This window comes from Haliaeetus albicilla, chromosome 1 (genome assembly GCF_947461875.1).
Source record: "Haliaeetus albicilla chromosome 1, bHalAlb1.1, whole genome shotgun sequence".
Taxonomy (NCBI): domain Eukaryota; kingdom Metazoa; phylum Chordata; class Aves; order Accipitriformes; family Accipitridae; genus Haliaeetus; species Haliaeetus albicilla.
Genome location: NC_091483.1, coordinates 28,949,438 through 28,961,845, shown reverse-complemented (window position 1 = coordinate 28,961,845; position 12,408 = coordinate 28,949,438). Strand labels below are relative to the sequence as shown.

Below are 12,408 nucleotides of genomic sequence, written 5' to 3'. Positions count from 1 at the left end.
AGAAAATCTGTACTTCTAAAACCCCTTGGGGAGGGACAGGTAGGGAAGACAAGGCCTTTGCCTTACCATTTTATCCCCATATCAGACACAGTTAAGAATGCACATGAGTACTAGCAGTAGAGGCACAGAGGCAACTACATTTGCTAAGGAACTAAGGACCTAATGAAAGAATCCAGCTATAAACGCAGATCTGAGTTTCTGCCACACCAACAATGTGTCTTTCAGTCACTTACTGGGAACACCCAGTACGTCAGCCTTTCACCAAGTACTTATTAAGGAGCCATTAATTACCATGTATCCAAGTGCTAGAGTATTTCAGTTCCCTCTGCTCTGATCAAGTATTGTTGTTCTTGATAAACCAGAACTGTAGCCAATCCTTCGGCTTTATGCCTGACTGTCTATTTGTTTTTAGTGATATAATCTGACCGCCCTGGATGTTTTATAAGAAACATGCTGTTAAAAGGACAATTTGAAACTTTTTTATTTGTTTGGACAATTGAAAACTTGGCTGTCCCTCTTGTGGCCTTCTCTGCACAAACACAGCAACTCTGAGGGAGAAGAAAATTATTTTGACACTATAAAGCAGGCATTTTGCTTTTATTGTGAAGATTTACTGGCAAAATTAGGCAGTGTGCTCTTCTTCCTCTGCTCCAGTTCCCCAGCACCCTTTTCATCAGCCCACCTCCTTTCCCTTTCTGACTCCTATTCCACATCTTTTCCAACCCAAACAGGGCTTCTACTTCACACCATCACCATCTCCTCTCTTCTGCTGCTGTTTCAGTCCTCCAGCTCCAACTGTGGGCACTGAGACCGAACTGACAACCCAAGCTGACTCTGCTACGGCTTCTCAGGTGTCCTTAAACTATGCTCCTAGTTCCAGAAGCCAGTAAAGGTATGCCAGGACTTGTGCACATGGGCTCCAAGCCATGACTGCCTCACCTGTGACATGATTTTGTCTCAATCATTGGGAGATATTTTACAGCTTGCATAAACATAACAACTTTCAGACACATTTTATGGATGCGTAAGTTTAGAAAGCATTCCTCCCAGATTAAGGTAAATGAACCTGATATTTTCCTTCTGGATTTTCAAGTAGAGATACCTACTGTGCTATACAGCTTTGCTAGCTTAAGTAAGAATTCAGCAGTTCATACTTAGGCTCTCATCAGCCATTCTGTCACTACAACTGCACTCCAAGTAAACCTTGGTGAAAGTTTAGCTTCAAGGCAGTACCATTCTGAGGTGGTCGCATTTTCAGGTTTTTTGTAAGCGATGATGATAATGCTAGATTTACATGTTATATACACTATCTCCAGGAAACAGTAACTTTTCTGTGTGTTATATTGTTGGTAAAGCAGACAACTAACTACAAAACAGAAGGGAAAGTAGGCAGCAGGGACCAAATGAGCAAGTTGGGTATCAGATATTTCTTCTTCTCTACACTGACAGCAAGAGAGACAAATCCATATACTTCCTACCTCAGCACTGTCTTCCTACACTGAAGGGTCAGGCTGTGCCCCTGATTTTATACCACAGGGTCACAATGGACTTGTTTGCAAACACAGTAAAACTTTATTGTTTCCCACCTTCCCTACATAGATATTGCAAGCAATATTGTCCTTAACTACAGAATGGCTACTTAAAAATGATCAGATAAACTGCTAGATACCAGTAAAGACTTAAGGGGACAGACAGAATGAACCAGTTCATTTGTGCAGTCAACAGAACAGCTGCAATTACTGGTAACAGGCTTTCCAAACAATTTCAATGCTTTACTTAAGAGAGTCTCCATTACCAGACAGCTTACAGGCCTGGCTTCTCTTCATTACCTATCTCCCTAAGTTCAAGGACTGAGCCTTAAATCATCCTGCTAAAGCCACTGCCCTAGATTTAGAATACCGGATCCCAATTTCTGATTTACCTCTAGTCCTGCTATAAATGACCAGACAACTTATCAATTTCATATTGCCTTTACCCTGGGGAAGGAGAGAGATGCACGTACTTAAACCTAGAAAGCACCATCACTGAAGTAGCAGCAGAAGCAAGAGAAGTCTTGACCCGTTTATCTCATTCTGCTACCACCAATACTCTCCCTCAAGCCTTTTACTTCTTCACAGTTCAGACACATCTAACCTGATCTAGTTTTGGAAATGAACAGAAAATTCAGTGATGAAGCCACCTAATGTCCTCTGAGGCACACAGCTGGCTTCTCTAACTGCTTAAATAGTAAACAGCAAAGTCCTTCCTCAAGGAAATGGACTAACCCTTTGTATGTTCCCAGGTGGGAAATACAGTCAAATAGTAATCAGATAGGGAAGTTCAGATTGAGGATCCATAAGTATTTAGAGTTTGTTGATTGGCATGCAAACATAAAAAATGTTTTTAGAACAGGACCCTCAAGAACAGTGAACCCTCACAACCCAATCAATTGGCAGAGGCAAGAACACACAAAGTCATGGGGAAAGATTTTGTGTTACTACAGCATATTATTTTTACTTAGACATATATTTGAATGAGCACTGTCTCTTCATTCCCTTTTTCTTCCTAAATGCCGCAAAAGGTACAAGTAGCACTAATTTAAGGATGCTTGTGAGACTAATAGTTTGCCAAGGAAGATGTCAGAAAAACAGCTTCCTCCACTAGAACTCTTCGACCTGTTCAAATATGAGTCTGTTCAATGATTGAAGTAGTTGCCTTGTCCAATAGTGGCCTTCAACAGGACATATGATCAAAGGTTTTCTGATGTGTGAACTGGGGAGACACCTGGCAAGAAAAGGTCTCTTGTTCACTGAATTGTGTGGACTTACCTTGATTACCTTGAAATTAAAATAAAGATAGTAAGTGGATGCACAATATAAGTAATAAAAAATGCAGTTAATTTATAAGATTATTTTTATGTACTTGTCATTTCAGCATAACAAAACATGTATTTTATAAGAACCACTGAAAACTGGACTATAAGAGCTTTGCTCTTAATAACAGGCACAAGCAAACTTCTATTTAGCAATTTCTGAAGTTTCATCAATGTTTACAAAGAGAATTTGGAGGAAATCCAGATCTATGCAATATACTTTGAAAATATCTTTGCTATCAGCAATGCTGTTTCTGTTATTGCTTATTCATCACACCTTTTTCACCCCTGTAGGAATTCTTGCAAGAATTCCAAGAGACAACATATCTCCTTTTTTATTTATTTATTTTATACTGCCAGTGTTACTTTCTGCTTCTTAGGAAGCACAGTACAGTTGAATCTAACCAACCATGGATATTTAATGTTGTCTTCTTTCTATAAGTTAAATAGTTGTTTCTGTTCACAAAATAGTTTATTGAAAACTATTACATCTAAAAGCATGGAATGTCTTCACTTCAGCTAAGCCAGTCTCCATGTCAGCAAATTTTAAAAATTCTTCAAGCTTCCTATCTTTATAAACCAATTAAGCAGAGATATCTGCAGAACACATGCTCCATTTAGGTACATATTTTGGTTCTTTAGTTCAGTCATGTTACCAAAAAACAACCCCACTGACCTTTGATGATCATTACTGCAGTTCAGAATTTATTTGTTCGAGATTCCTGAATAGATACTGTAACTAAGTCATGCTGAAAATTCAGTATCAAAAGTGTTGATTGTCCTTACAGTTAAATCTAACGTTTTAAAAATTACATTCAAGACTAATGTTTTAATTTTGGTAACACAATGTTTTCTGTGATGTGTTAGGTGTTAAACAGACTACTCAAAAGCATGCTTACTGCTACCTTATGTCAACCCTGTTCTTCAGGGCACCTAGCATATCCTTGAGTGCTTTTACCAAGTTGGGGATCTTAGCAAACTTCTGGAGAAAGAAACTTCCAGGTACTTCCCGGAAGTAAGGAAGATACTTAGGAGATAGGAAATGCTTTAGATAATTATCCTTTCTCCTGAGAGAGCTCTTAACTTATCTTTGGTTTACCACTGTTTCACTGACTTGAAGTGCTTTACCCTCCTACAGCTCATAGCAGCATGCATCACATTTTTTTCCTTTTAGCAACTATAAGAAATTAAATAATTCCAAAAGGTACCATGCAACTGCAAAGGATGGTACAAACATAGTACATGCCCTTTAGCACTGCCAGCTGTGCTTGCTCTTTCTAATCAGCTTTCCATATGTAATAACCAATACAGTTATTAATATATAACTTGCAGTGCTGTATGTGGCCAATAATTATATAACACATAGGCACAAATAATTTGCAGCATGTGCAACAGTATTTGGACATGCATAATGCTCAGAAAATAGTCTTTTGTAGAGCTAGGAGGAGGCAGAAGTAGTACCTCTTGCGTTTTCTAACTGGCCTCTGCTGGCACCACCTCAGACTTCCTTTGACACTTGCCAGAGATTCTAACCATCTTTGCACTTTCTATGGGGGCCTATGGTTTTATTACTTTGTCATCAATTTTCGTTCAAATCAAGGCTCAATTATAGTGCTTGAATGGTAGTTTTACATCAGGAAGCCTTCTAACTCAGGCAGCAGTAACAGTTTCTCTGCATTACTTCCAAAAGTTAGAGCTGCTAAAGAGCTGAGGCAATTATACGTGACCAAGGACTTGCTAAGCATGTGAGATGTCCTACAGAGTAATTAGATTTGCATTAAAACAAGAGCATTTCACTGACACAAACTTCCTATAAAACTTTCACATTAGCATAGAAGAAGTTTACTAAAATAATTACATTAGCCAAAGATAGCAAGATAGTGTTTCTTACAGTTCTGTTGCTCTTAACATGTTGGGTTTTTTCCCCATAGTTCAACACAGGCCTGGCTGCACCTGGCTTGAAATGCAAGAATAATTGAAGTCACAGCTTTACTGCAGTGATATTAAATGTACAGTATATAATCAAGATAGGGAGTACTGACCAGCATGTGGCTGCATCACAACAGTTCAGCTAGTCACTTCACCCCTAAAAATGCCCTCTTTTCAATATCACTAGTAATACATATTCTGATTTTTATTTTGTGACTGGATTTGTCTTACTGCAGAATATTGCTGTACCAGACTGCTCTCTGCTAGTAATATGTTAACCCCAGACTAGGATCCCATTGTACTAGAAGCTGGACAGATCAAGGCCAGTTCCTACCCCAAAAATCACATTTGAGTCATGGATGGTAGCTGCACTTGCAATATAGAAATGGGACAAACACACAGAAACGCACTGACATCAGCACATGCTTGCCTAAGTCATTCCATACAGACTCCAGATTCTGGTCTTCTCAGTGTTTAGAAGGACTGGCAGCAGTCATGAGTAGGCACAGAGGGCTCTGACTGATATGAAGGCACACTGAGATAACTGCAGCAGTACCCTGCCCCAGCTTTTTATCTTTCCCTCAAACAGCCTACCTCTATGCAGAGTGCTGAGCTGCTCACAAAGTAGCGACGTGAGCTACTGCAGTTTACAGCCTGTGAAAATAAATCAGCACCAGTTTCGGTTTACTTTATTAGTGTCAAACTTTAACTTCCAACAAGTCCTGTATCAGTCTACAATATCACAGGAACTCTTACAGTATGTCTTTTTTGTATGTCAGAGACAATCCTAAGAAATAAAAGCACTTGCAGCCATTCAGTTAGGATACATTCAGATGACTTAAGTTCAGAGAGAACTTCTATTCCCAAGCATTGTGCTAACAGTCTTTTGCCAAGAGATAATGCCAGCAACAACTTAGTACCACTACTTCTTCACTTTCCAGTATTCAGCTTGGAATTGTAACATTACTGAAGTCTTTTCAGATAACACATACTACCGTGAACACTTGCAGATGGTGAATGCATGCCTCAAGTGTTTGGCTTTACCTCTACCCAGGAAATAAAATAAATATAAACTGATGTCCTGGTCTGATTTTCTACTTTGGGCATATGTTTGACTTGTTTGTTTTTTTTAAAATCACCCTCCCCAGGTGGAATGAGTTAGTTTATCTGAAACATGTTTTCTGAACATACAAGAAAATTCTCAGAAAGAAAAGCCTGTGGACTACAATGAGTCTCCTAAATGAAAGCAAGATCCCTTCCGCAAGATCCCTATATCCAGTAAAATTTGGTCCAACATTTCTGGAGTTTCTTAAAAAATACAAAGCTCCTGTTCTATCAAACTTATAATAATTATATTCTGCCATTTACCTCCTAAAACTGAACATGAAGAAAATCCAGGAACCCCTCAAGGTAAGCCCACAGCCCTGCACTGGTTTAAGTATTCTAGCCATTTTTTGCATGAATTATTCATCAAGGATCATGCATTAGCCTGGTTGTCAGCATAAAACTGCCACAGAGAGAAGACTCTTGACCACTTCCTCAGTTGATCTAAGTCAACATGACTAATCATGGTGAAGCTATAAAAGTTACATTGCTGTAGAGTAAATGCAGTTTTTGAAGCACACCTAAAGAGAGGAAGCATCTCATACTTTCTTCCATAAGTAGCTCACCTGGGCTTAAGGAGTAAAATATAATCCTCTTTATGATGTAGATCTGTAGAGGGGATTAATGTATACTCTTCTGTTCTGCAAAAGGTTACTAGCCTTTAACCTATTACAATACATTCAAATTAGACACAATGGAGTCTGAGCATGAGATGTTTGCTGTCAGTAACAGGGAAGCTGTGGTAGGTGCCATTTCCAGGTGTTTTATAGTAGTACCTGAAACACATATTCCTTCCTTCCTTCTTAAGGGGTTCAGAGGAGGAGCAGGATACTACGTTCCCAAGGAACAGCTCCAGGACACCAGGTTCAGAACTCAGCTCAGCAAAGCTCACTGTGCACTGTCTCTCATTCAAAGTTTTATGACAAAGCTAAGTTCTGAATCCAAACAAAAACAGGCAGTTAATTTTCTTATTTTGCTTTCAATAGCCTTTAGTGAAACCAGCTAAAACCACAGTGCCATTAAGATGACCAGTATATACTAGGATGCTTGTCCCTTTAAACCACGGAATCTGTGTAAATGAAACAGTGGAATGACTCAATGGTTTCTACTCAGTTGCTGCAAAACTGGAAGGCTCACAGCATGCTTTTTCCTACACATCTGAGGAAAAATAACCTCCATGAGCTGGTACAGTAGGCTGCTACTGCCTCATGCATGCTAATTGGTGGTCATTGAATAAAGGTTCCATTTCCAGCTGAGTCTCTGAAGCCTTTGTTTTTAAAAACAAAACACTTCCTGGAGACAAGTGAAGAAACCACTAAATTGCTACTGAGTAATTACATGTGAGGCCAGATGAAGATACCTCTTATGATTAATTTCTCCAAACAGATTAAAAAAAAAATCATACTTAAAAATAGTAATTTTAACACTGGTCAAACTGTGGTTTGGTTACCTAATTACCAAAAATAAATGTTGAAGAACACTATGGTTGATGTAAGGAGTTTCACATTAAATTAATCATGCATTTCCTTAAGTCCTCAGTATATGCTTACTGAAGAATTTGAAAAGTTTCAGAAAGTGGATGTAAGTAATGTACTTGTCTTCACTCACTGTCTAGTTAAGTAGATATTGTATTGGAAAAATTTGCTAACATTTTGGATGTGTTTTTCCTAGCTTTGTTTTTCCTTCCTGGACACCACATTTGAATGCTAGCTTTCTTCCCTTTAGTGCATCTTTTTGATACCATACAAAGGACAGAAAGAACATTCCTTAAATTCACAAATGCACCTCATGAAAACAAAACTCAACCAGTATAACAAATGTGTTTTGTAGTTTACATCCATTTACAGTGTATGCCTAATGCAAAATACAGGATGCAGTGATATTAAAAGTCTGACTCTATTTGACTCTTCTGGAATGTGAAATTATGAGGTCATTAAATTATATTTTATTTGTCAATTTTGGGAGGAACTAGTGCCACTCAAAGGACACCCTAACGATCCAAAGAGGAATGTAAGCAAAGCAGCATTGTCAGATACAGGTGTCTGTGATGCAGGGTCAATGAGATTGCTACAGGAACCCATCACGTTCTGCCTTGCTACCAATCTCAGAAGCTTTCCATCACTGAAGGTACCATTAAAAATAAGTATGTTTTTCCAACAAAATGATACTTAACTGAGATTTAAGCTTTCTGCAGGACCTGTTCTCTTCAACTTTTCACTCAGCAAAAAATAAAGTGTTACAATAAGGGCAAGATACCCCATCATGATTTTTTAGATAGAACTGAAGCAATGAAAGGTTCCAAATGAGTTATTTACAGCATGAAACACCAAAATCCAAACTCCTGAAATTATTTTCCTTTCATTTGGAGTCATAAGAATTCAAAAAGCATTCCTAGCTTGTCTTCCACAAATCATTTATCATTTGATTGAAACCTGAGAGAACTTGGACACTTAAGAGACCACCAATGCTACAACAGGTTTGTAACATGAACCCCTTGCTTTCCGAGAAAAGCATGTCAGTCTAGTTTCCCCTCCACTCCTTGTCAGTGAAATAAATATGTTTCAAGCACAGAACAGAAAGCTCCTAACTATCTTCTGTGGCTGGGTGTGGTTATTATCACTACTCCTACAGATTGTTGTGAATTATCTCACTGTCCATTGAGACTAGGATACTACTGGTCTCTCCACATATTGGTGAAAAACAATCCTTCATGAAGAGCTTACACAAATAAAAGAGGCAAAACTGCAGCATGGGAGAGAAATACCATCCTTATTTCAGACTAAGTAATTGGACGCAAACAGATTAAGGGACAAATCTGCAATGAAATTCAAGTGTGTAGTACTCATTAAACTAAGAGAAGCTGTGTCCAAGCCCTTTTATTGGCCTTAGCCTGCATACTGCAGATCACACGGACTGTCAGAGCTAGGAGCTGAACCCATGCTATCCAAGTCCTTCTGTAGCCCATTAACCACACAGAATCATCCTTGTGTTCGTATATATAACCTCAACAATTATTTCATTGCCATAAAAGGAGGTTATAGGACATGGGTTGAACCCATTCCTGAAGCATTGCAAATTCCCAACTAATATTATGTTTTCTAAGTGTATCACTTCCTATCAAATCCAGAGCCATAAGACACTTCACTGTCATGGATGCCTCACTTATCAATGCCAGAATTGCTCATGGCTTGAATTTCTTCCATCTACAGTCAGTCACAGACCTGCAGCATGTGTTCCCACATGATGGCAACAGCAGCTGCTGCCAGGAGAGTGTACACATCGTCCTGTTGGCTTACCTTTGATTTCCAATTTCTGATTATGCATAAGGCCTTCTTCATTTTGCAAAGAACAGGTATACAAGTAATCATTGTCCAAATCCAGTGACAAATTCAAGCCTAAATGACTAATGTCATTAGGACCATGTGAGTTGGATTTGACTAATTATTATTTTTAAGTCACTGAGAAGAAGGCTATAGTCTGACAATAAACTTTTAAAACACCTGAAGCTAGAGCTCCTACAATTAATAGAAAACTAGCCCATACTTTCTATATATCGCCATCAAGTGGAGTTAAACCTACTGTTACCATAGCCTAAAGCCTGAAAAAAACCAGGCTGTTAAATACATGTTTAATAAAAAGGTTTTGCAAAAAGTTAAGTTTGATGTCAGATTACCAATGAAACATAGGTCCAACTGCCTGTGCTACTTCCAGAACAGAATGACAAACACTGAATACATCTTCACCACACTGGCTGGTTAAAGAGGAGGGTGAGGAGGGAAATACATCATGCAGCTGGTCTGAGTGGTTTTAAGTTTCTTCTTCTCCCTAAAGGTGAGTGACGGTTTCCCAAAGCCCATGCTATTTCCTGAGTTTTTAAGACTAAATCCTTTGAAAACTGGCTGACATTCACTGGAAAAGAATGGTGGGGCAGAGAGAGAAGGAAAAACTGTTCTTCACTGGCAGCAACAGGGCACTCGACAAAGAGTACAGCTTTAAATTCCCACTCTTTGCAGTTTTTATTTGCATAATCTATTAGGACTCTACCTCTGGTTCATCTCTCGCTTCAACTTTTTGCTTCCCCAGTGTCAGGAAGACCAGAAACAGCTACAGTAGAGCAGACCATGATCCCTTTGCAAGCATTTTGGACCCCTCCAACTTCTTGGGACTCACCTCACCTCCGCGCAGCTGCTGCACCAGCATTCATCACTATGGTATCAGCAGTAACTCATTCCTCTTTACATCTGGTGTCTATTAAAGTGGTTCACTGCATAATGGAGGGAAAAGGAAGTGAGGATTTTTTTTAGGGTGTCAATCATTAGTATTTGCAAGAAAAATCAACCATCACATAATGAAAGCTAGGCAAATAGGACCTGATTAAGATCTCCTTCAGGAAGGCATTTCAGGATCCTTAGGTGAATCCTAAATGTACTTTAAATCATTTGCATTATACTGTAGTGTTCTCTGGGTGGACATTTAAGACCCAGTTTTTACTACGTTTGTATTTTTCCCGAAGCTGGCATTTTTTCAGCAAGACTGCAGGTGGCAGTAGCTCTACAGTTATTTATTTTTCCTGCTTCCCTCTTGCAAACACTTTTATCTGTTTAAAAAAAACCACAAACAAAACAGCCCAAAAAACCCTCTTTCTCCCTTTCTTGTGAAAGAGGTGGTGGGAGGACGGTCAGAATCAAGAGAAATAAGAAGCATTCCCCCTCTGGTTGTCAAAATTCTAGGATGCAAAATGTTCTCATTTACAAAGATCCACCCCTCCCCAGGAATTAGATCGGGTTCTGGGTCTGAGAGAATAGAGTTAATGCTCTTCAGGGCATGCTGGAGTGAAGGGAGGGAGATGTGTTGTAATTTCCTCAGAACATAATTTATGGTTGGATTTTTAATGGTTACATAGGCTTATTTTGACATCTAAAAGCAATACTGTACAGTTTTCCTTTAAAAGTATATAATTATATTTTGCATTTCTTTTTAATATTGGACAAGTGGCAAGAGCTAAAATAGGCCTTAAAAAAAAATAACTTAAAACCATAAAATTTAGTTTTATGGATTGCGATTCCATATTCAGGGTGAAGACAGTGAGAAACCCAGATTAGTGGTAAAACCTGTATAGTATGTACTGGTGAGGACACTAGAAACAGCAGGGTTGTTTCTCTCCTGAGTTGCCCAGGTTGAGCTTGATTGCCATAGGGTTGGAGCTAGTAAACTTAAATTAAATCCTAAGTTACTTAATGAGTTTAAGACAGTTAAGGTGCAATTTTTGTACATGTTATATAAAGGACATTATGGTTCTGATATCAGAGATGCAGCCACAAGAATGTCAGCATTCAGGTAGGCTGTATATCTTCATTTCATGTACTAACACCTGTACCTTATCCAAATACATCATGACTACCTTTAGCTACATGATACCATCTTTTATTCCTCCCCCTCCAAGTCACTGTTCACCAAATGAGCAGTGATACCTTGTTCTATCTTCCTTGCATGCATTCCTGCACCTTGTTCAGTGAAAACTATTGGAATTTGGGCTGGAGGCAGTGTTGATTTGACAGTCACCTTTTGAGTTGGTCCTCCTCTGCCAAACAAGATAAGGGCAAAGCACAGCAAGGTTGAAAGTTGCAGCCTAGCTATATGTAGCCCTAACACTACAGCAGCAACCGCTTCCCTCCCTCCCCCACATACACACTATACTCTTGACTAAATATTTCATGTTGCTTTTTTAACTATCAGTGAGGCTTAGTATCAATGTCTTTTATGAAGACACCATTGATTTATTCGATTAAGAATTGGAACTAATCTTGAGAGCAGGGTTTTAGGGACCATTTTGCTTTTAAAACTAGTTTCATATTAAAACATAAGGGAAAACAATGCAGCAAACAAAATCTGACCTTACCATAAATAAAACAACAGTCGCCAACGCTGGACACTTGTATCTGTACTGGCAAAAGTGAAATGGTTTGCATCAAATTGTAACGGACCCACTGCTGCATTCAGCACTGAAGCTAACTCTCATACCTGTAAACAACACTGCAGCACATGCAGTAAAGAAAGGAATCTCTGATTCTCTTTACCCTTAGCAGCAATTTTATCTATGTGGGTTAATGCCTACTATATGAGCTACACAGTGAATCCAACCGGTGGATTGCAGATCTTATAAACATATTGCATTTCATGTTCTGTAAGTAGTAACTAATGTTACAGAGTAATTTTAGGTCTCTTAACAGTATTATGTTCATTTGATAATAAATATGCATTTCAGATCAATGAAAAGAGGTGAACTTACTTGGAAGGGCTACAAAGGAACATCTCTGTGGCCTTCATCTTCTTAAAGTAAGAGTTTAGGAGTCTCTCTGTATAAGCTTATGAAAGGAACATGATGGTACAACTCTGGCTACAGCCCAATTTGTGGATGGTGGATCACATCCTGTAATGTCCTGACCCCACAGCAAATGAAAGATCAAAATTTGTCAGCTTCCAGCATATTGGTTTCTGTGGTGAGGAAGACTTTGGGCAGGTCC

The 12,408-nt window shown here is 38.8% G+C and overlaps 1 protein-coding gene across 1 annotated transcript in view; it reads right to left on the bottom strand.

Moving 5' to 3' along the window:
* Positions 1-10,099, bottom strand: part of SLC39A8 (solute carrier family 39 member 8) — a 50,859-nt gene extending 40,760 nt beyond the window's left edge. Inside the window, exon 1 of the mRNA XM_069783717.1 lies at positions 10,055-10,099. Within this exon, the coding sequence (XP_069639818.1) occupies positions 10,055-10,084 (30 nt within the window). The 5' untranslated portion in view covers positions 10,085-10,099. The remainder of the gene's footprint in view (positions 1-10,054) is intronic.
* Between the last annotated feature and the right edge of the window lie 2,309 nt (positions 10,100-12,408).